This window comes from Geotrypetes seraphini, chromosome 3 (assembly GCF_902459505.1).
Source record: "Geotrypetes seraphini chromosome 3, aGeoSer1.1, whole genome shotgun sequence".
Classification (NCBI taxonomy): Eukaryota; Metazoa; Chordata; class Amphibia; order Gymnophiona; family Dermophiidae; genus Geotrypetes; species Geotrypetes seraphini.
Window position 1 is genome coordinate 43,332,024 of NC_047086.1, and position 25,501 is coordinate 43,357,524.

Sequence of the window (25,501 nt, forward strand, 5' to 3'; positions counted from 1 at the left end):
GGCCAATCTCCACCCCAGACGCCGCCCCCATAATAGCATTAATTGCACCTTGCACGTCCAGTGCCTCATCTGGAAGCCTTCCCTCTGGCGTTGCAACGTCAGAGAGAAGGCTTCTGGTTCAGGCGCAGGATGCCCGTAGGAGCCACTGCCCATGGCTTTGTGCACTGAATCAGTTAGCTGGCTCAAAGATAACGCCACATCGATCGTACCGTGGACCGGCAGTTGAAGAACACTGTTTTGGGCCTGACGCACATGCTGGCCCTGTGGACCGGCAGGAAATTTCTGTGGACCGGCACTGGTCCATGGACCGGTGGTTGAAGAACACTGCCCTAGCTAAAACAGCTGTCTAAGGAGTGTGTTATTTGATATAAGGGAATTGTATATTTAGATTGTCCAATGTAAAACATGTCTAGCAGACCATTCTTTTTCTGTTTCTAGTAAAATCACGCATCCAAAGCTGGGTGGCCAGAGTTATAAAGACAAAAATGTCTGAGCTCCTTGGAAGCATCACATCACTTTTTCAAAGATTTTTAATGAGGGGCAGAGGTTTCCAGTTGCTCTGGCTGCCCAGCTTTGGATATATCGTTTTCTGTAACACAATAAAGATAACTGAATTTCTTTTGGCTCTGTTCTTCTTTACCCCCAAGAAGCACAGGAGATTGTGGTTATCTGCAATCCCCAAATGAAAACAGAGCATGGCCAAAGTATAATCATGTCTCCAACTGCACAACAGACATTTGGTAGAAAGCTGTCTGTTTTATTTAGCAAAATCATTTAACTCACCATATTTATCTCTCAGACCAACAGTACAGCGGAAGACTCCACCGAAGGCAACATCTTCTCCATATATAACTGTAAAACACAAACCCAGAATTGTTGATTATTTTTCCTGTAGAAATTTCTTCAGAAATGCAGTTGTCACTGGCAGAATTACATTTTCAGCTGACATTGTTTTGTTGATAAACCAAAATGCATAGGTCAGACAGTTTTTTATTGAAAACCTCTTAGGAGCATCTTGTAATAAGGATTTATAAATTTCAACTTTGTGCTTAGCATTTTAAGCTGAACAATTTCTCACTGGGTATAAATGGGAAAACAAATCATTTTATTATTTAATGACACATTCTCAACCAAAGTATTGCAGAGAATTGGACTGCATTAGTTCCCAGAGAGAGGGTGTATATTTGATCTTTGAAAACTGCTAGTTATTTGCGCCTGTTGTTTTGTAAGGTAAAATTATGGTCTTACCTGTTAATTTTCTTTCCTTTAGAAGCAGCAGATGAATCCAGAGACTAGTGGGTATAGCTCACATCGACCAGCAGGTGGAGATAGAGAACCGATTAACAGTTGGCCTTAAAGCCTGGTGTTCCTCCTGTTGATTCAGTTATGCACTTTGCCCAAGCATCCCGAAAGGAGAATGAGCATCCACAAAACTTCATTCCAGTAGAAAATGTGCCCCTCAGCAATGAAATAATACAATTACCAACCATATCCCAGCTAAACAAATAAACAAACACCCTACACACAGACAGCGCACTTGGGGAGGGGCTCTGGATTCATCTGCTGCTTCTAAAGGAAAGAAAATTAATAGGTAAGACCATAATTTTACCTTCCATAGCAAAGCAGCAGATGAATCCAGAGACTAGTGGGATGTAGCAAAGCAAACTCAAACCGGGTGGGACGCCAATGCCGCCTCTGCCAGCACTGCAGCGCCAAAACTTGCCTCCGAACGGGCCGCTACGTCTAAACGGTAATGCTTTGAAAAGGTATTTCCCGACGACCAAGTGGCCGCCCGGCAAATTTCCTCTAAAGACATCCCCCCGGACTCCGCCCAAGACGTAGCCAATACCCGAGTGGAATGAGCATGAAGGTGCTCCGGTACTTTCTTCCCTGTCAACACATAAGCCGAAGCAATAGTTTCCTTGACCCAACGCGCAATGGACGCTTTAGACGCTGCCATCCCCTTGTTTTTACCCGCGAACAACACGAAGAGATGGTCCGACCTACGAAAATCATTCATCACCCCCAAATAATGGAGAAGCATACGTCGTACATCCAGTAGACGCAAAGACAAAAATCGTTTTCCCCAATCCTCCTTCCGGAAGGATGGAAGGAACAAACTCTGGTTCACATGAAAGGAAGAAATAACCTTAGGCAGGAAGGACGGCACCGTACGCACCGACACCCCAGTTTCCGAAAAACGTAAAAAGGGTTTTCTGCAAGAAAGCGCCTGTAGTTCCGATACTCGCCTTGCTGAAGCCATCGCCACCAAAAACACTGTTTTCAGCGTGACATCTTTCAAAGTGGCCGCTGACAGGGGCTCAAAAGGTGCCCCCTGCAACTTCCCAAGGACGAGTTGGACAAATTCGCTTTACCGGCGGGCAGATATGGTGAACCCCCTTGAGGAAACGGACCACGTCCGGCTGTGAAGCGAGCGTCGAGCGAGCCACCCGGCCCCTGTAAAAGGCAATGGCCGCCACCTGAACCTTTAAAGAGTTATAGGCTAACCCTTTCTCTACGCCCTCCTGCAGGAAAGCAAGAATAGCCGGCAGAGATGCATGGAAGGGCGCAATTCCCTGTCGTCCGCACCATGCATCAAAAATCTTCCAGACTCTCGCATAGGAGGCTGAAGTCGAAATTTTCTTAGCTTTAAGCAGGGTGGCAATCACCTGTTCTGAATAGCCCTTCTTTTTTAGCCATGACCGCTCAATAGCCAGGCCGTAAGACCAAAGCGGGCCGGATCTTCCATCAAGATTGGACCCTGAGTTAGTAAGTCCGGAGTTACCTGGAACGTTACCCGATCGCCTACAGAAAGCTGAATCAGATCTGCGTACCATGGCCGACGCGGCCAATCCGGAGCCACCAGGATCACTCTGCCGTGAAAGCGAGAGATGCGTTGTAACACCCGACCTATCGCGACCTATCATGGGCCAAGGCGGGAACACATACAGAAAGGAATTTGGAGGCCATGGGAGAGCTAACGCGTCCACCCCCTCCGAGCCCTTCTCCTTGCGTCTGCTGAAGAACCGAGGCAACTTCGCATTGCGGGACGAGGCCATGAGATCCATCTCTGGCAACCCCCAACGACGGACTAGCAGGCCGAACGCTCGAGCAGACAACTCCCACTCGCCCGGATCTAGAAGATTTCTGCTGAGGAAGTCCGCTAGCACGTTTTCGTGACCTGCAATGTGTGCCGCCGACAGAAGCGGAACATGCCCCTCTGCCCACTGAAACAATCTTCTTGCCTCTTCGGCCAACTGCGGACTCCGGGTGCCCCCCTGACGATTGACATATGCGACCGCCGTGACACTGTCCGAAAAGATCCTGGTCGGCCTGTCCTGAATCAGTGACTGAAAAGCCCGCAGCGCCAGCCTGATCGCTCTTAATTCCAGCAAATTGATGGGCCACTGGGCCTCCTGGAAGGACCACACCCCCTGCACTGAAGTTTGCAGGCACTGGGCCCCCCAGCCCCGCAGACTGGCATCCGTTGTAACTACCACCCAGTCCGGCGTGGCCAACGGCATGCCCCTCCAAAGATGCAACTCGTGGAGCCACCAGTGCATGCTGCGAGCTGCTCGAAGACTCCATTGGAGACGCACATTGTAGTTCAGAGAAGCTGGGGACCAGCGAGAGAGCAGAGACTGTTGTAAGGGCCTCATGTGGCACCGAGCCCAGGGGACCACCTCCAGAGTCGCCACCATGGAGCCCAGAACCTGTACATAATCCCAAACTCGAGATCTGGCCGACCCGAGAAGTAGGCGAATCTGAGCCTGCAATTTCTCCCCCCGGTCTCGGGGTAGAAACACTTTCCCCAGAGCCGTGTCGAACCGCACCCCCAGATGCACCAACGACTGCGACGGGGACAGAAAACTCTTGGGAAAGTTGACAATCCACCCCAACGACTGAAGGAGAGAGATTACTCTCTGAGTTACCGACAAACTCTCCTGTCTGGACGAGGCGCGGATCAACCAGTCGTCTAAGTAAGGGTGTACCCGAATCCCTTCCTTGCGTAGAAAGGCGGCTACCACCACCATGACTTTGGAAAAGGTGCGGGGAGCCGTTGCCAGGCCAAAAGGCATTGCCCGAAACTGATAATGCTGGCCAAGAATCGCAAACCGCAGATACCGCTGATGCGGAGGCCAGATCGGGATATGGAGGTACGCCTCCTTGAGATTGAGGGACGTGAGGAACTCTCCCGGTCTTACAGCCGCAATAACCGAGCGTACCGTCTCCATCCGGAAATGGCGAACACTGAGAAATCTGTTGACCCCTTTGAGATCCAGCACCGGTCTGAATGACCCCCCTTCTTTGGTACAATGAAGTAAAGGGAATATATCCCGTGGCCTACCTCTTCCGGGGGCACCGGTACCACCGCCCCCAGATCGAGCAGCACCTGAAGAGTCATGCGGACCGCCCCATTGCACGGGGACACCAAGAAAGAATCTACGACGGGAGAGGCGAACTCCAACTTGTATCCTTCTTGAACAATGTCCAACACCCACTGATCTGACGTGATTGTGGCCCACTCCGCCCGGAACGCCGAAAGCCGGCCCCCTAAGGGAAAGGCGGAGAGAGTCAAGCCCCCGTCATTGTGGAGTGCGATTGGCTGGGGTACGTGTTGGCTGCCCTGAAGAGGGTTTCGTCGTACGAAAGGAACCCCTCTGCTGAAACCTAGGTCTCGAAGCAGAGAACGAACCAGATGCAGATCTGAAGAAAGGTTTACCAGACCTGGATCTCCTAACATCCCTGAAGCGCGGTCTAGACGATGAGGACCTCACCGGGGGCCTAGCCCTATCCTCCGGTAAACGCTGAGTTTTGGTATCCCCAAAATCCTTCACCAGTTTATCTAAATCTTCTCCAAACAATAAACCCCCTTTAAAAGGGAGTCTCACCAGCCGAAGCTTGGAAGCTGCATCTGCCGCCCAATGACGGAGCCATAAGGATCTGCGTGATACCACCGAAAGAGACATCTGTTTCGCAGACGCCCGAATAATATCATATAAGGAGTCTGCCAAATAAGCCAAGCCTGACTCCAAATCAGCCAGCTCCGAAGGGACAGAACCCCCAGACTCCATTAAATTATCGGTCATCCCTTGCGACCACTGCAGACATGCTCGCGCCGCATAAGAGCTGCAGATTGCGGCCTGTAAGGTAACCGCAGCTACTTCAAAGGACATCTTTAGTGAAGATTCAATCTTCCTATCCTGCGCATCCTTCAATGTAACCCCCCCTTCCACCAGTAAGGTAGTCTTTTTGGTTACCGCTGCCACCAAAGCGTCCACCCTGGGTAATCTAAACTTATCCAGTTCAGTCGGGTCAACCGGATACAAGAGCCGCATGGCTTTTGCCACTCTTAAACTGGCCTCCGGCGTATCCCATTGCGCCGAGATCAGCTCCTGCATGGCTTCATGCACCGGAAAGGACTTAGGTGGCCTACGTGTACCTGCCATCAGGGGGTTACCCGACACCTTAGCATCTGCCTGAGAAATATTCAACCCCTGCAAAGCCTTAGAAATCAAGGAAGCCAGTTCCTCTCTATGAAACAGACGGAGAGCTGAAGGATCATCAACTTCCCTACCCGGGGGATCCTCTGCTTCCCAATCTAAGACCTCACCTTCCTCCAACGATTCAGGAAGAGAGAAAGGGGATAATGGAAGATTATCTTCTGCGTCCGCGGTCGCGAGTCTGCGTTTTTTCGCCCCCTGCGACCGCCCAGGCGACAACATAGGACCCGTAGCCGGTCCGGTATTATCATAGGTCAAACCAGTAGAGGTGGACGGCCCAGGGAGGGACGGACCGGTCACCGGCACTGACTGGGCAGGCTGCAAGCCCTGCAGCAGAAATGCTCGGTGCAACAACATAATAAATTCAGGGGAGAAGGCACTCAATCCAAGTGACGCTGACCCGCTCAGATCCATGCCTGGGCGCGAAGCCGCGACGTCCCCAAGCGGTCCCGGCTCCCCGAATGCCGCTGACCCCCCGTGGAAGAGTCTTGCAGCACCCCCGAGTCGCTCTTGAGAACGGGGACTTAGACCGTGCCTCTCTGACACGGGAGATGGCTATATCACAAGCCTGCAGGAAAGCGTCTTCTGCCGGTGAATCCGAACAACCGGCAGAACAGATGCCGGACAGTGCTCTGCGCTTCCCACAGTGCGAGCACCGCTGGCTAGCTTCCGCTGCCATCTCACAAACCGGCGACTCAAAAAACTTTTTTTTTTTTTTTTTTGTTGCACACACGCGGCGACTCGCCGCCGACCGCCGACTCCGCCCACCAGCTACCGCGGTCTTCGTGAACGAGAAACCGAACACAGCCCAATAAATCAGAAAGCCAAAAACTTACTCACCAACCTTTCCCCCGCTCAATCTGGCCAGGTTACAGCTGGTAATTGCCCTGAAAGCCGACTCGAAAACGGCACAGCTCAGCACAGGCAGGAAGTCCTTTTTTTTTTTTTTATACTGGAATGAAGAAACAAACTCCTGCAGTGGCCAAGGAAATCCCTCAAACAAACGGAGGGGAGGGTGGAGAAGGGACCTGGGAGGGCCCAGGTGTAGCTCCCAAAGCCGGCACCGCTCAGCCAGGCACCCCTGTCCTACTGAAGAGAACTAGTCTCAACAGAGGAAGCCACAGGAACACCACATAAACCGGCCCCAGCCAGAATCCAGGAGCTAACGAGTAAGCTCCATCCCTGCTGGGAGATAGAGCAAAACTGAATCAACAGGAGGAACACCAGGCTTTAAGGCCAACTGTTAATCAGTTCTCTATCTCCACCTGCTGGTCGATGTGAGCTATACCCACTAGTCTCTGGATTCATCTGCTGCTTTGCTATGGAAGTCAGAATTAACATAAGAACATAAGAATTGCCGCTGCTGGGTCAGACCAGTGGTCCATCATGCCCAGCGGTCCGCTCACGCGGCGGCCCTCTGGTCAAAGACCAGCGCCCTCTCTGAGACTAGTCCTGCCAGTGTACCTCCTTCTTCATTATGAACTTGTCTAACTTTGTCTTGAATCCCTGGAGGGTGTTTTCCCCTATAACAGCCTCTGGAAGAGTGTTCCAGTTTTCCACTACTCTCTAGGTGAAGAAGAACTTCCTTATGTTCGTACAGAATCTATCTCCTTTCAATTTTAGAGAGTACCCTCTCATTCTCCCTACCTTGGAGAGAGTGAACAACCTGTCTTTATCAACTAAGTCTATCCCCTTCAGTACCTTCAGCTTGCAAATTTTGCATGTGGCCTAGAAAATGTATTAATGCATATTCTGACTCGTTGACCTAAATTTACCCGCTTAAACGCCACCACCCGATGTAGTAATTCCAGGTAATTGCTTTCAGGATATTCCTTGAAATGTAGGGTTACCATATGACTCTGGAAAAAGGAGGATGGATTGAGACATGAGAGAGACCTACAAGATCATGAAGGTCATGGAGAAAGTGGAGAGGGACAGATTCTTCAAACATTCAAAAACTACAAGAACGAGAGGGCATTTGGAAAAATTAAGAGGGGACAGATTCAGAACCAATGCTAGGAAGTTCTTCTTCACCCAAAGTGTGGTGGACGCCTGGAATGCGCTCCTTTGTGCGCTACTACAGTGCGCTTTTAATATACTCCATCATAACACTTTACCATATAGATTTATTAACTCATTTCGCTTTTCCAATACTCTTTCGATCTGGTTCTGCTTTGCAACCATACTCAATCTGTATCCAACGTATACATTTCACCAATTAGATATTAAACCATCTCTACTTAATATGGACAATTCTATTACTCCTCTCTCAGTCATTTGGGGAAACAGACCTCTTAAAAGAACCAATCAATCTTCTAATTCACGCATACCCGAACGTATAGAAATCCCTTTATTTTCTCCTCAGAACACCACTACTGACTTTATCTCTCCTTCAAACATTTCTAATAGTTTGCATCTTAATATAGGATTAATCAATGTCAGATCACTAAAAACCAAACACCACTTAATCAAAGACTTAATTCTTCAATATTCCTTTGACGTACTGTGTTTAATTGAAACTTGGTTAACAGAAGGAGAGGAGGCCTACCTTTCCTATAGCTGCCCATTAGAATATGCATATCTTTTCCATCATCGTCGTTTAAAACGAGGTGGAGGACTAGCTATCATTTTCCGTAAAGCTTTACTACTAAACATTGACTACTCTCCAACTAACTCATCTATTGAATATCTACAATTCTCCTTTCAAACCAAACCTAGGCTAGACGCTATACTCCTATATTTGCCCCCTCCTGTTAATAACGAAACTTTAAACCAACTACAATCACTTCTTCTCGACTTTGGCTCTTCCACTCTAAATCCCTTCATTCTAGGTGATTTTAATATTCACTTTGATGATTCAAACAACTCTCAATCCAAAACGATTCTATCTCACATTGAACAACTCGATATGTATCCACTAATATCAGAACCAACACATCATTTAGGACATACTATTGACATGGCATTTTCTTCAACTTCCCAATTAGATAATTTCCATTTTAACTTTTGCCAATCAGTTCCTTGGTCAGATCATTTTTTAATATCAATATCTCACATAGTAAAATACATAAAACCTCAAGCCTCTAAAAAAACAATCAAGTTTAGAGATTATAACAATCTTTCCTCAAGTATTATTTCGGCTGCACTTCCGCCAGACTTCTTAGACTTTCCATCCACCTCTATGGACGACTCTCTCCTTCTCTGGACAGTGAATACCAGTCAACTTCTGGATATAATAGCCCCTCAACAAACCAAATCTATTTCTTCTAGGAAATCTATTAATCCCTGGTATACATCAGAACTTACCCTCATCAAAAAACAGTTAAGATCTTTGGAGCGCAAATGGAGAAATAATAAATCCCTTTCTAACACTGAATCATACAAAGAACATTCCAAATACTACAAATCTAAAATTAATTCCTCCAAAACAAAATATTATTCAGGTTTAATTCAGAAAGCTCCAAATTCTTCCACTCTTTATCGTATATTAAATTCAATTTCGCATTCCACCAAACGAAAAAACCAAGACAACTTACTTAATCTCACATCTCAAGATCTTGCATTATACTTCATTGACAAAATTGACAAGATTAGATCCACATTCACCGTTAACTCACCTACTAAACATGACCAAGTATCTATTGAGGTTAGCTCGCTCTCTTCAAAATGTTCCTACTTCAAAATTCCAAATCTACTTGAAATAGAATCTGCCATAAAATCCATGAACATCAAAGGTTCTCAACTAGATTCAATTCCTCCATTCTTACTCAAACGCTTCTTCACTATTTTTGGTCCAGCAATTCATACTCTAATAAGTGAAAGTTTAAAACAAAGTACCGTTCCCGTCGTCTGGAAACATTCACTCATTCACCCAATCATTAAAAATTCCAAAATCAATGCTGAAGATCCATCAAATTATAGACCCATCGCTAATCTCCCTTTTTTATCTAAAATAACTGAGAAAGTCGTGTTCAATCAGATTTCAGATTTCATTGAAAAAACTAACATTCTCCACCCCAACCAAACAGGTTTTAGGCAACATCACTCCACAGAACACTCGTTAATTGGTATGACTACCACTATCCATTATTACTTAGATCACCACCAATCAGTTCTCCTAATCTCATTAGATCTTTCGGCAGCCTTCGACACAATCGATCACAATTTACTATTAAACAGACTTCAATCAATTGGTATTACAGACCAAGTCCTATCTTGGTTTCAATCCTACTTCTCTAATCGTTCCTCTTCTGTTTCTTTTAATAACACAACCTCTGATACTTTTAATACAGCTTACGGTGTCCCTCAAGGCTCTATATTGTCTCCACTTCTGTTTAATATATTTCTTTCTCCTTTGCTGACCTTATGCCAATCCATAGGCTTCAACGTATTTGCATATGCCGATGACATTCAACTCTTACATCCCATAGATACTAATAATCCATCCGATTCAGCATCAATTAATATTAAATTAGAGAAAATTCATAACTGGTTAAATGAAAATAGACTTGCATTAAATATTAAGAAATCCAACGTATTACTCTTCCCTTTAAAGGAGAACTTTAATCTACAGTTCCCAATTTCCATTAAGGGTCAACCATTACAAGAGGTTTACAACATAAAAATACTAGGCGTTATATTTGATCAAAAACTTACTTATCATGAACACATAAGTAGTGTTATCAAGTCTTCATTTTTCAGGCTCCGCCAAATACGTTCTGTGTCACAATTTCTTAGTATTAAATCTCTTAACATTCTTATTCATTCTCTTGTCATTTCAAAAATAGACTATTGTAATGCGTTGCTGATAGGAACAGCACAAAAAGAAATTAAACGATTACAAATGATACAAAACACATCCATAAAACTTATTTGTAAAGCTAAAAAATTCGACCATGTAACGCCACTTCTTAAAGAAGCTCATTGGCTACCAGTTGCCCATAGAATAATATACAAACTTGGTCTGCTTACTTTCAAATCTCTTTTTTTTAAAACACCAGCTTTCATTCACAAATTATTAATACCTTACACTACCAACAGAACTTTAAGATCTGCAGAACAACATTTATTATCTATCCCATCTTTAAAAATAATAAATACGCGCCGCCAGTTTATGTTCTCCGTTACTGCCCCCCAAAATTGGAATTCCTTCCCTATTTATCTAAGAGAAGAAACTAATATAGAAAAATTCAAAAGTAAATTGAAAACTTTTCTTTTCAATGATGCATTTATAAATTAATTTAAAAAAAAAAAAACAATAATCAGAAATCATTTTTTTTCTCTTTCTTCAATCATCCTACCCTTCCTCATGTCCATTCCCTATATGTCTCTCCAGACTTTTAATACAATGTAAATTCTCCCCTTAATTCCTTATGTTTCTAGTTCGTTGCATCTGTCTAAAGTTGAGTTTGTTTTATCTATTGTAGTAATAATTTTAATAATGTAATTTTATCATGATGTACATCGCTTTGAATCCAGATAAAGCGATTAATCAAAATTTTATTAAAACTTGGAAACTTGGAAAACTTGGAGTATGGTATTGGGGTTCAAGAAGGGATTAGACCATTTCCTGAAGGAAAAGGGGATAGAAGGGTATAGATAGAGGATTACTATACAGGTCCTGGACCTGATGGGCCACCACATGAGCAGACTGCTGGGCTTGATAGACCTCTGGTCTGTCCCAGCAGAGGCACTGCTTATGTTCTTATGTTAATTGTATTTCTGACGATTTGTAATTTTCTACTGATTGTCCGGTACTTCTTACTGTAAACCGCCTCAAACTTTTATGGCTAGGTGATATTTAAAAATAAATTATTATTATTATTATTATTATTGAACGCAATGGAAGTAAAACCCGGCTATCTCGATTCATCCTCCTTTTTCTGGAGCCATATGACAACCCTATTGAAATGTATCACCTCCTATTGTTTGGTAAACCTTGTTTGCTACAACATTCAAAGAATCTAGTATTTTGCAGTGGCCTTAGATCTAGGGTTATCAAACGTCCGGATTTCCCTGGACATGTCCTCCTTTTGAGGACCTGTCCGGGGGTCCGGACAACTTTTCAAAACCCGGAACTTTGTCCAGGTTTTGAAAAGCCTCCTAAAATGCGTGCGCGTGGCATTCGCGCATGCAGACTTCTTCCCTGCCCAACAAGAGCAGGCAGTGGGGGCAGGGCTACGGTGGGACTGGGCAGGCCTGGGGGCGCGGATTTTTGATTGGAAAATCTGACAACCCTACTTATATCAGTATAATGACTTCTTGGCTCTGAACTTTAACCATTTCATGCCTGCTTATCATTCATTTATCAGGTTTTATTGTAAATGAGGTTATACCACCCTGGCCTCCCACAGGAGGGGAACTGCTGTCACAACGCTGTGCCAAACCCATCATTCTACCGAGTTTTCTCTTCTAGTCACAACTATTAGGAACTACTTAGACAAGAGAAAATCTGTCCTCTTGATTTCACTAGGTTTAACGGCAGCCTTTGACACAATCGCCCATTCAATTCTCCTAAACCGTCTCAAATCTTTGGGTATTTCGAGGATTGCTCTAAAATAGTTTAACTCATATTTCTCCAATAGGCAATATCAGGTCTGTATTCAAACTTCTTCTTCAGAACCATATTTGCAAGGTTCAGGTGTCCTGCAAGGTTCCATCTTATCGCTCATGCTATTCAACCTGTTTCTTGCCCCTTTGCTGACCATCGCACAATCTATTGGATTTATAGTCTTTGCGTATGCGGACAATATCTAACTTATTCATCCTGTTGAAGCGCACAATCGATCTGAAATTCAGGAAATTAACCAAAAATTGAATCTTGTAAGCAATTGGCTTTGCCAAAATCTTCTCTCTTTCAACATTAACAAATCAAAAGCCATGCTTTTTCAAACGAAAGGAAAGGAAACCCTCACTTCTCCATTATGCATTTCTTCAACCCCAATTCAGTTAGTTTTGACTATCAAACTCCTAGGAGTGATGCTTGATAAAACACTGTCTTTCAATGCACAAATAAGCTCAGTAGTGCTTTATCAAACTCAAGGTCTCTCTCCTCACTTCTAGACTCAAAATCACTTAACACTCATTCCTTCATTGGTAATTTCCACTTTAGATTATTGTAATTCTCTCTTTCAGGGTATTACTCAAAAGGAGATCAGGAGCTTACAACTTATCTAAAACACTGCAATAAAAATTATCTTTAATGCAAAGAAATTTCACCACATTATTCGACTCTTGAAAAAAGCCCATTGGTTACCTATCACCCAGAGAGTTACATTCAAAATTCTTCTTCTTGTTTTCAACGTTCAATTTAATCACACCCCTTTGTTTATTGACAGGCTTTTGATCCCATATGACTCTTCACGATCACTTTGTTCCTCACAACATCATCTTCTGTTTGACAATTATTTTACTATACAACACGCACGAGTATCTATTCAGTAGTTGCACCCACATTATGGAACACCCACCCTTTAGCCCTGAGACAGGAAACTAACTCCAATAACTTCAAATCCAGTCTCAAAATATCTCTCTTTAAAGATGCCTACAAGATTTATACTTAGGATTAAATGCATATGAGACTCAGACAAAGGCCACATACCAGACATTCTCTTTCTCCCTTTCGTTCTTGCCAGTCCCCTTTCTTTTTATTTCTTTCGTTCTTGCCAGTCCCCTTTCTTTTTATTTCTTTCGTTCTTGCCAGTCCCCTTTCTTTTTATTTCTACTTAATGTATCCCACCCATTTCAATGTCTCATCAGTAGTATCTTGTAGTTTGTATTTTCATTTCCCCGTTTTTACTTATATTTAAAATTTTGCACAATGTAAACTACTTTGGTAATTAAAGGGTATATCAAACCTAAATAAACCTGAAATTTATAATATGTGACCTATTGAATGAAAAGGCACCTAAAGTACAGTATATTTATTTATTTATTCACGGAAAGGGTGGTAGATGCTTGGAATGCCCTCTCGATAGAAGTGGTGGAATTCAAAAAAGTGTGGGATAAACATAGAAGATCTCTAATTAGAAAACAAAGAATGTAAATTAAAGAGCTAAGGCTGGTACTTGACAGACTTGCACGGTCTGTGTCCCATATATAGTGATTCGGTGTAGGATAGACTGGGGAAGGCATCAATAGGAACTCCACTAACTTGGAACATGAGGATGTTACTGGCCAAACTTTATGGTAAATATGTAATGTAATGTAATTTTATTTCTTATCCTGCAAACAGGATGGTTTGATAGGCTGGAGTGAGCTTGGACGTCAACTTCAGCATTTGGAACCTAGGATAATACCAAGTAGCCTTTACAGTCTATGAACCAGAAATGTCAAAGAGACAAGTTAATTTAATCATGTAATTTTAATGGATATAACTAATGGGCAGACTGGATGGACTGTTCAGGTCTTTATCTGCCGTCATTTACTATGTTACTATGTTATGCCACAATATATACCGTATTTGCCGGCGTATAAGACGACTTTTCAGTACCTTAAAATCCTCCCCAAAGTCGGGGGTCGTCTTATACGCCGGGTACTGTTTACATGCCCTTACTTTACATGCCCTAACATCTCCTTCCTTACCTCCTTACGGTGCTTACGGTACTAGTAAACCTGCCGGGACATCAGTGTGACAAGGGTGCCAGCTCCTTCATCCTGCGCAGTGGGAAGCAGCGGCACTCTGGCCCCACCCCTTTACGTCTCTCGCACATGCGGCCGTGTGTGGAGTCTAGCCCTTAAGGAAGTTGCGGGGGCGAGCAGGAGGCATGCCGTTGTGTATGGCTGTGTAGGGCTGGCACTCCTGTCCCATTGATGTCCTGCAATTTTACAGTTTACATTAAAGGCAGTGTGTAATAAAATACATAGTGCAACTATAGTACTGATAAAGTACCGTATGGTATGGTACTATCCATATATGGATAAGGGTGGACCAGACTGCTGCTAGTGAGATGGAGACAGGGAGGGCACCAATCAAATCAGGTTTGTATACAGCCAACCACAGTATGGTACTTATTTGTTGTGCAGAAGGTGTGCGGAAGAAGGGGTAGTCTTATACGGCGAGTATATAACAAACTATATTTTAAGTGTAAAAGTTGGGGGGTCGTCTTATACGCCCAGTCGTCTTATATGCCGGCAAATACGGTAATAAAGCTCCTCTGCTCTCTTTTTCCTCTACCTTTACAAGATGATCGGTTGCCTCCAACATATGAATGATGTAACTTAGCCCCCCAAAAATCAAAACAGTATATTAATTATAATCGACACTAAACTTCAAAGTCTTAAGAACTCTCATGTATTAAACAGATTTTAAAGATAATTTATAAAACTTTAGTTAGCTTTCTTTTTAATTGATTTCTTATTCCTTTGCATGGATTTTAAGGAGCTCTTATGAATGGAAAATTCCTTGATAGAACTCCATCTGCTAAGTAGAACATAAAACTCTATCACTGGTTTAGAATACTCTCCTTCAGTGCTTTTAGGAAACTTGTCTATAAATTTCTTCAATGATGGTGATCCACTGAGCAAAAAGGTACCAAAAGTGGGATTACAAACAACAGAGATAAAGGCCATAAAAGTTTGAAAGGGCAACTTTTATTTTTGAAAGTTTTGTGTACTATAGGGTCAGTAGAATGGGAGTATGCAATTTTTTTCACAACTTTGATGTTTTTCATATTCCACAGCAGTGTCCCGCAAACTTTGTCGAGCTGCGGCATGGTAAAAGACCATGAAAGACCAGGTAGACTCCTTGATTAAAAAAATCTTTCTCACCCTCTGGAAGCTTCGGTCCATCAGAGCTTACTTCGATGTCTCATCATTTCGAATTCTAGTACAATCCCTTATACTGAGTCAACTCGATTATTGTAACATTATTGGCACTCCCCCAGAAGAATATGCAGCGATTGCAACTAGTACAAAATGCAGCGGTTAGACTTCTTTGTCCAGAGCGTCATAGATTTGGCTTTAAACTGAGAAAGAGGGGAAAGCCGACAGTCGATCTGACACATCGGACAAAAGTATCAAGTAAGGATACTGAGCAAGGACATTGCAAAAGAGGGCTCGGGACTGAGTGGAAATTTTTGGAACAAGGGCCTAAGGATGCATTACAGGGGCCCAGAGCCATGGACATGGAGCAAGGACATTGTAAAAAAGGGATTGGGACTGAGAGGGAATTTTTGGAAAAAGAACCTAAGGATGCAATGCAGGGGACACGGGCCAAAGATATTGAGCAAGGACACTGTAAAAGAGGGCTCAGGACTGAGTGGGAACTTTTTGAAAAAGGACCTAAGGGAGAAATGCAGGGGTCTAGTGCACGAATAGAACTGGCAAGCAGCACTAATAGAGAACAACGGATTCCAGAGGGACAACCGAAAACAGGGAAACAAGCTGAGGACGAAACAGACACACCACAGGAGGAGGATGACCGAGACGAGGCTTGGGGTCTGGCTACTCACGAGGGGGACGCCAGGAGCGCCAAACCACGAGGAAAAACAGCAAGAAAGGCGAACAAACGGGACTTACTTTGCTTATACACTAATGCTAGGAGCCTAAGGGCTAAAATGGGAGAGCTGGAAGTCCTAGCCAGCAAAAAGGGACTAGACATAATTGGAGTCACAGAAACGTGGTGGACTGATGACAATAAATGGGATGTGGCTTTACCAGGTTTTAAACTATACAGGAGAGATAGGTCACACAAGAAGGGTGGAGGAATAGCGTTATACATAAAAGAATCCATACCTTCAACCAGGATGGAAACAACAGTAAGGGCGGGCAACTTGGAATCACTATGGGTTAAGCTACCAGGAGGAACTGGAGCAGACACAAAATTGGGTCTGTACTATCGCCCACCTGGACAAACGGAAGAAATCGACCAGGATCTGGAGGCTGAACTGAGGCAGGTATGCAAAAGCGGAAGTGTGGTGGTGATGGGAGACTTCAACTTCCCGGGAATAAACTGGAGTATTGGGCACTCAAACTGCATGAGGGAGACCAAATTCCTGGAGGTCACGAGGGATTGTTTCATGGAACAGCTGTTCAAGGAACCAACACGGGGTGATGCCACTCTTGACCTAATCCTCAACGGACTAGGGGGACCCGCTAAGGAGGTGGCGGTACTAGCCCCACTAGGAAACAGCGATCACAACACGATCCAGTACAGGCTAGAGATTGGATCATCAAAGGTAAAAAGAACTACAACGACTGCACTTAACTTCAAAAAAGGGAATTATGACGCCATGAGGAAAATGGTGAGAAAGAAACTCAACGATAGCGCAAGGAAGATGGACTCTGTAGAAAATGCCTGGGCCCTACTCAAGGGCACAGTGCACGAAGCACAGAACCTGTGCATCCCCAAGTACAGGAAAGGGTGCAAAAAAAATAGAACAAAAAACCCAGTGTGGCTAACAAATGCAGTAAAAAAGGCGATAAGTGACAAAAAAGCATCATTCAAAATATGGAAAAAGGACAAAACAGAGGATAACCAAAAGGAGCATAAAAAAACACCAAAAGGAGTGTCACCGAGTGGTTAAGAAAGCAAAAAGAGAATTTGAAGAGAGACTTGCGGGGGAAGCAACAAACTTCAAATCATTCTTCAGGTACGTTAAGGGGAAGCAACTGCAAGGGAGGAAGTGGGACCCTTGGATGATGGGGACAGAAAGGGAGTGGTAAAAGAAGAAAAGGAGATAGCTGACAGGCTAAATAAGTTCTTCACGTCAGTCTTCACGAGGGAGGACACAACCAACATTCCGGAACCTGAGGAGATCGTAAAGGGAGCAGGATGAAAATCTGGTTCAACTAGAGGTAAGCAAGCTGGATGTCCTCCGGCAGATAGACAGGCTAAAGAGCGACAAATCGCCAGGTCCAGATGGCATTCACCCAAGGGTACTCAAGGAACTAAGGAACGAAATAGCTGAACCACTTCGACAAATATGCAACCTATCCTTAAAAACTGGAGAGATTCCGGAAACTGGAAAATAGCAAATGTTACGCCCATCTTCAAGAAAGGCTCAAGGGGAGACCCAGGAAACTACAGGCCGGTGAGCTTGACCTCGGTCCCGGGAAAGATGATGGAAGCACTGATTAAAGACAGCATCTGGGACCACATCGTCAATTATGGGCAGCTAAAGTTGAGCCAGCATGGCTTCTGCAAGGGCAGGTCATGCCTCACGAACTTATTATACTTCCTTGAGGGGGTAACCAGCCAGGTGGATAAAGGGGAATCCATAGATATCATTTACCTTGACTTCCAAAAAGCCTTCGACAAGGTGCCACATGAAAGACTACTAAGGAAGCTATGGAACCACGGGGTGCAAGGGGAGGTCCACCGATGGATCAAAAACTGGTTGGCGGACAGGAAACAGAGGGTTGGAGTAAAGGGCCATTACTCAGACTGGCAATGGGTCACGAGCAGAGTTCCACAGGGGTCGGTGCTGGGACCGCTACTTTTCAACATATTCATTAACGACCTGGAGGCAGGAACAAAATGTGAGGTTATTAAATTTGCGGATGACACCAAACTATATCGCAAGGTAAATAACATGGAGGACTGCGAAGATCTCCAAAAAGATCTGACAACACTGGAAGAATGGGCCAAAAAATGGCAAATGGGTTTCAACATAGGGAAGTGCAAAGTCGTACATATAGGGAAAAAAAACCCAATGTTCACTTACAAAATGGGGGGATCAGCGTTAGAGGTGAGCGACCTTGAAAGAGACCTGGGAGTGATGGTAGACACAACATTGAAGGCGTCGGCGCAGTGTGCAACAGCCTCAAGGAAAGCAAACAAAATGTTGGGTATCATTAAGAAGGGTATCACGACCAGAAAGAAGGAAGGCATCCTGCCACTGTATCGTGCTATGGTGCGCCCGCACCTGGAGTACTGTGTTCAATTCTGGTCGCCGTACCTCAAGAAGGACATGGAGGTACTTGAGAGAGTTCAAAGAAGAGCAACTAAGCTAATAAAGGGTATGGAGGACCTCTCATATACTGACAGACTGAAAAGGCTAGGGCTTTTCTCCCTGGAAAAGCGGAGACTTAGAGGAGACATGATAGAAACCTTCAAGATCATGAAGGGCATAGAAAAAATAGACAGGGACAGATTTTTCAAATTAAGGGGATCAACAAGTACAAGGGGGCACTCAGAGAAATTGAAAGGGGAGAAGTTTAGAACAAACGCTAGGAAGTTCTTTTCCACACAGAGGGTGGTGGATACATGGAACGCACTACCGGAGGATGTGATAAACAGGAGCACGCTACAGAGGTTCAAAGAAGCTTTGGATAGGTACTTGGAAGACAAAGGGATTGAGGGGTACAGATAAGAGTAGAGGTAGATTATAGGGATGGGATTAGAGGGAAGTTATAAAATTAATCAGGGATCACTGTTCAGGCACTAGGCCTGATGGGCCACCGCGGGAGCGGACCGCTGAGCAAGATGGATCTCTGGTCTGACTCAGCGGGGGCAACTTCTTATGTTCTTATGTAACACCATCCTATCGACTTCTACACGATGGAGGCACGTGTGAAATTCAAGTTTGGTTGTTTTTACTTCAAGGTACTTTATGGTTTAGCCCCTAAATAAATAACTGACACAAGCGAAGCTCTCACCCAAACTTTGTTTCCCACCGGTTATAGGTTGTAAATTTAAAAATCATCACCAATATCTTTTCTCACATCAAGCAGCACTATGGGGTAAAGACCTAGAACAATTACTCGTGCCTACTACCCACAGGGAATTCAGGAAACGCCTAAAAACACATCTGTTCCTGAAATACTTAGGAAACCAACCTATACAATCTTAGTCCTCAACAAACGATCTCTTGAACTATCAATCACTAAGTCTGTACTTTGTTTATTCTATTCAATCTGTAACATTTCTAATCATTGTAAACTGCATAGAACTTCACGGTCCTGCGGTATATAAATTATTATTATTATTATTATTATTAAACATAGTAACCACAGCTCGAGGCATCTGGAAGTGCGTTGATGTTGACGCATGCGCAAAGGCCCTCCAGATGGACCCTGAACTGCCAGTGGGGGTTAATAATAATAATAAAAGTTTATATACCGCACTACCGTAAAGTTCTATGCGGTTTACAATAGTTAAAAATACTACAAATTCAGTAAAACTTACAAAGTTAAAAACTAGTAACTAAAAACCTTAAAGATCAGTTATTGTATAAGATTTTGCAAATCAGCTACCTAAGTGTTTCAAGAACAAATATGTTTTTAGGTGTTTCCTAAATTCCTCATAAGTATTAGTAAGCAAAAGCAATTTTTCAAAATCTTTACCCCATAATGCTGCCTGATACGAAAAAAGATGTTGATATTTTTTTAAGTTTACATCCTCTAACCCACTGTTCTTTAACCGCCAGTCCGTAGGAAATTTCTGCCGGTCCACGCAGGGCCGGCGAGATTGATTAACTTCTATTTCCTGCTGGTCCGCACAGGGCCGGCGAGATTGACGAGATGTAATTTCCAGCTGATGCGCGCAGGGCCGGAGAGATCATGGGGAGCCTCCGACAGTGGCTTTGTCCCCTCTCAGCAGCTCTCCTTACTTACCAGTGCAGTGATTCAAGAAGGCAGCCTTGGGGCTTTTGCTAAGTCACGGCCGCCCCTGATGATGCAACTTCCTCTTTCCTCAGAGAAGGCGCAACCCAAAGGACCCGAGGCTGCCTAAGTGAATCGCTGCGCTGGCAAGTAAGGAGAGCTGTTGGGAGGGGAGAAAGCCACTGTTAGAGGCTGGGAAGCTATTGGGCAAGGGAAAAAAAAAAAAGAGACAGCTGCTACTGGACCTGGAGAGAGGGAGAAGGAGAGATGCTGCGAGGAGGGGAGGAAGGGAAGAGAGTTACTGAGGGACAGGAGGAGGAGGGAAGGGAGAAGGCAAAAAGGAAGGAAAACAGCTGGCAGGGAGATTAGAGGAGGGGAAGGGAAGAGACAGGCATGAGAAAGTATAGCGACTGATGATGGGAAGGGGTCAGCAGAGAAATAAGTAGAGAGGGACAACGATGCTAGATCTGGTGTAAGAGAGATAAAAATGAAGAGAGCAGTGAAGCTGGAATGAATCATGTAAAAAGGAGAGAGGGGGCACAGGCTGGATGGAAAGGGGAGAGGACAGACAGTGGATGGAAGGGGCAGATGCTGGATTGAAGAGACAGAGAGGGCAGACACTGGAAGGAAGAGAGTGAAAACAAGATGAAAGCAGAAACCAGAGACAACAAAAGGTAGAAAAAATATTTTTATTTCTATTTTGTGATTAGAATATATCAGATTTGAAATATATATCCTTCTAGAGCTGGTGTTAGACATAACTGGGGACTGCAAAGCCCAGGCAGTGCTTCTTTAGCTTCCAGCTGGCTTAGGGCTCTCTCTGACCAGGGGACAGTTGCCCTAGTTACACTCCTCTAACACTATTCCTGTCATGTGTGACGGCGGTATTCTGTTAGCATGATGTTTCTGTGTAGCATTCTGCAATAATTTGACTTATTCAGTTTTCTTGATAGTAGAAGGGATATATGTAAAGGGGAGGGGAGATAGGGGTTTTGTTGATCCTTGCTCTGTATTATTTGTATTTATAAAATGACAATTGTACAGAATATTGTTTCTTTTTATACTTTAATAAAATACATTCAATATAAAATCATAACTGAGGCTTGTGCAGATGGGATCCGATGATTTGCGGGGACCGAGCTCGCGGAGACGGGGCGGAAACGGGGTTTTTAAATTTCAGTCCTAATAGTTTGCCGGTCCACAAAATAATTATTTTATTTCCGCTGGTCCATAGGTATAAAAAGGTTGAAGAACACTGCTCTAACCGGTAGGGAAACAAAATTCAAGTGTGAGCTTCTCGTATGTCTAATGGTTAAAAAACAAAAAAGGTCAGTTATATATTTAGGAGCTAACCCAAATAAAACCTTAAAACAAAAACAGCCAAACTTAAATTTCACACGCGCCTCCATTGGTAGCCAATGCAGAAGTCGATAAGGAGGTGTTACATGATTGAATTTCTTCAACCCAAAAATCAACCTGACTGTCCCGTTTTGCGCCAATCGTAATTGCTGCATATTCTTCTGAGAAATTGCTAAATAATAATAATAACTTTATTTTTGTATACCGCTATATCACAAACAATTCAAAGCGTCTTACAGAGAAAGATACTGTACATATACAGTGAAGATACAAAGAGTAATTGTCAAGTGTATTGGTAACTAGTTTTCAATTACAAGGACGGACAGGAAAAGGAGGGGAGATGGTTAGAGTTTGGTAGTTTGGCCGGGAGGGAAGGGGTGATATTAAAGTAATCTAGTTGACTTAATATAAGGGATTGTACCAAAATTCTAAATGATGAAAACGTTAAAATATGTTCTAATGGACTCTTTCTAATCAGAGTCCACCTGGTCCTTCATAGTTAAACCCTAGTCCAGTATTACACCTAAAACCTTCATAGTAGATTGAATAGGATAACTAAGTTTATTGATACACAATGATGTTTTAGTATCAAGCGGGTGTGATGAAACTACAAAATTTGTTTTTTTTTTCTGAATTAAGCTTCAGTCTAAAATCAGTCATCCATTGCTCCATCAAATTTAATACCTCTGTTGCTTTAGGAACGACTTCAGAGAGAGAGAGGTAGCGAATGGAACAATGATCGTAAAATCATCTGCGTAACTAAATACTTTTAACCCCAATTGGGACAATTGCTCACCTAATGATGACATATAGACATTAAAAAGCAATGGGGATAATGGTGACCCCTGCAGAATACCAGATGGATTACTCCAAGTACCAGAAAGATCATAGTTAAAACGTACTTGATAGGTGCGAGACATAAGAAAACCTCGAAACCAGTCCAATACCAATTGCATCTAAGCAATGTAACAATTTCCTGTGGTCCACTAAATCAAAGGCAGAACTCATATCAAATTGCATAATTAGGGTTGCTGGTAGAAAAGATGCATGAAGAGGAGAGGTGCTGGCGCCGGCTGATTGACTGCAGGACATGTCTCTTGCCACGAGAGCTTGCATATACACAGCAGCCCCACATATAAAGATAAGAAATTTATTTTTATTTATTTATTCTTTCAGAATGTAGCTACACACACTCTTCGTGTGGGTCCAAACTTTTATTAAATTTCATTAAAAAAGCTGATAGCTTCACTTCTTGTCATTTCATAACTTTCTTATTTCTGTATTCATTTATTTCATTTCATTTGTTTCGTTTCATTCATTTTTATTCCTGTATTATTCGTAAATAACTGGCTACTTAGCTCAACATAGAGGTTCAAATTTCATCGGTACCACCTCTCCCGACATGCATGTTTCACCAAGAAATTTTCTTCAGGGTCGAGGGGAACTACAAAACAAAATTCATGATGTTGTTTCCATATTCCTTATCACCTAAATGCATCCACTTTTCATCGTCATAAAAACATTTAGTCCCGGAGGATGGTACACCTGTAAAGGAGACCCTTCGAAACCTCCTTAAATAACACCGTCAAACACAAGCTTATCAAAAGTTCCATGTCAAACAAGCAAAGACCCATTCTAAATGATAAAGTTTCCCCAGTTTCACAATGCCGCAATCGCTTAATAAAAGATTGGACTCAAGAAGAGTGTGTGTAGCTAGGGCTGGGGTAGGGAATTCTGGTCCTCGAGAGCCGTATTCCAGTCGGGTTTTCAGGATTTTCCCAATGAATATGCACGAGATCTATTTGCATGCACTGCTTTCAATGCATATTCATTGGGGAAATCCTGAAAACCCGACTGGAATACGGCTCTCGAGGACCGGAGTTCCCTATTCCTGAGCTAGGGGTATGAAATACCTAGCTACATTCTGAAGGTCCATACAAGCCACTGATATCATTACTGCAGCTAAGTGTGGATGTATAGTGAAGCACTATTTCTTTGGCAACAATTCCAGTTCTTGCCACGAGAGGCACGTCCTGTACACAGTCAGCTGGCACCGGTGCCTCTCCTCCTCCTCAGGGTCTCGTGGCACACCTCATATCTCAGGAGGTACATAGTTTGCAATACACTGTTCTACAGCCTAAAAACTGTACATAGCTAAAATGGGGTATGTGATTTCTGGGGTCAATTACTTTTCTATTGATAAACGTTTCTCATTTTTCAAAAACATAATTAGTCCATACCTGCCCGAGGCTGACATTTTTCAGGACTATGCCGTTGATAGAGTATCAGGAAGGACAGAGAGGAAAATTGTCTCTCTAAGCACAGGGTTAATGATAAACAACCCCACACAAAACAATTCATCACCCAATCTCCCCTCAACTCACCAACCTATCTAAACATTTTCCAAATAAGCTCTAGGTCTCTTTATAAAATGCACTCAGTACTGACACACCATCTTGACTGTGCTCTTATCTAGTAACGGTTTGCAGCCAAGAAAAGTCTGCTTTTGTAATCAGTTACTTTTCCTTCAGTACGGGAACTGTATCATTAAGAGTGTGCACCCTTCTGAAAGAATGTACACTTTTCATAAAGAGGACGTTCAAAATGGTATAGACCAGTGATGGCGAACCTTTTAGAGTGCCCAAACTGCAACCCAAAACCCACTTATTTATCACAAAGCGCCAACACGGCAATTTAAACTGAATACCGAGCTTTTGGTTTAGAAAAAACAACTCGTACTTTAGCATCTTTTGTCTTAAAAGAAAAACACAACAGAGCTTTCAATGATACAAACACAAAATTTTAAAAAAATGAAGCACCCAATACAAATCTATCTCTATACCAAAAATAACTAATACTATTAGTTAACACTAAAGAAATGGATATTCCCTGAATCAACAATCTGCTTCCCCTCTGCTATGCCACGCTGTGAGCTATGCTCCCCTCCAACCTAGCTCCTCTCCAACCCCACCACGGGAATCACTTTCGCCACTGACTCAACAGGCAGCCAATCGAGCCGCACTCTCATGCCACATGTGAGCCACCTGCCTTACCCCAGACAGGGGAGGGAGGAAGCGCTCCTATTGGGCTGCTGTGCAGAGGGGTGGATGATATGAGAAATGTCCTCAAGCAAGCATGGAGAGGGTGAGGGGAGCAGCCCAGCCCTGCATCTCTCTGGTTTTCTACTAATGAACTCTATGCTGGGACGACGGCACGGGCCCAAAGAGAGGGCTCTAACTGCTCCCTCTGGCACGCATGCCATAGGTTCGCCACCACTGGTATATACACCATTAACAATATTAATAAAAAAAACAATTTGGGGTGTTTTCTTTTTCAGAAAAAAAGAAAAGACACGATACACCATGGAAAATATTGTTCACGTTTCCCAAATTATTTTAAACAAATGCACATCCCTATTATCTAGTAAATTATCTAGACTGTATCCTTGCAATTGCTAACCTATGGTGACATCTAGTGTTGAAAAGGTATAACACAACTTTGCTTATTATCACCTATATCCTATTGTAGAATATTATCATTCTTTATATTGCTTTATAAGATATATTCAGCACTTTACAGAAACACATAAAAGACATGCCCTGCAACTTGGAGCTTACAAGAGAGACCAGCAAGACACACCATAGGTGCCAGCTCTGTAGATGCCTCAACACACACAAAACTGAGCAAATACTTTCACTTTCTCCAAGGAGAGTTACTGTGAGATGTGTTTTGCATCCCAAATCATTCTAAAACGTGGCTTCCAAGAGACACAAAGAGGTGCCAAGTTAAAATGGAAAGGCTGAGATAGGGAAGATCTAAAGCAGGGGTCAATAGCTATGAAAAGGTGAAGTAAAAGAGCCTATTAAAGCAAAAACAAACAAACACCTTTAAAGATTGGAAAAGGGATCCAAATGAAGAAAATAAGAAGTAATATAAACATGGCAAATTAGATGCAACACGTTGATAAAGAAAGCTAAAAAAGAATATGAAGTAAAAGTTGCCAAAAAGGCAAAAACTCAGTAATAATTTATTTTAGGCACATCAGTAGCAGGAAACTTGTGAGGGAAACCATGGGACTGTTGGATGATCAAGGA

The 25,501-nt window shown here is 43.3% G+C and overlaps 1 protein-coding gene across 2 annotated transcripts in view; it reads right to left on the minus strand.

Annotated features, from left to right (window-relative positions):
* The window catches only part of BCKDHB (branched chain keto acid dehydrogenase E1 subunit beta), a 414,901-nt gene that overhangs the window by 362,879 nt on the left and 26,521 nt on the right, over positions 1–25,501 (minus strand). For both annotated transcript variants that reach the window (XM_033939509.1, XM_033939510.1), the window contains exon 3: positions 784–852. In XM_033939509.1, the coding sequence (XP_033795400.1) occupies positions 784–852 (69 nt within the window). The remainder of the gene's footprint in view (positions 1–783; positions 853–25,501) is intronic.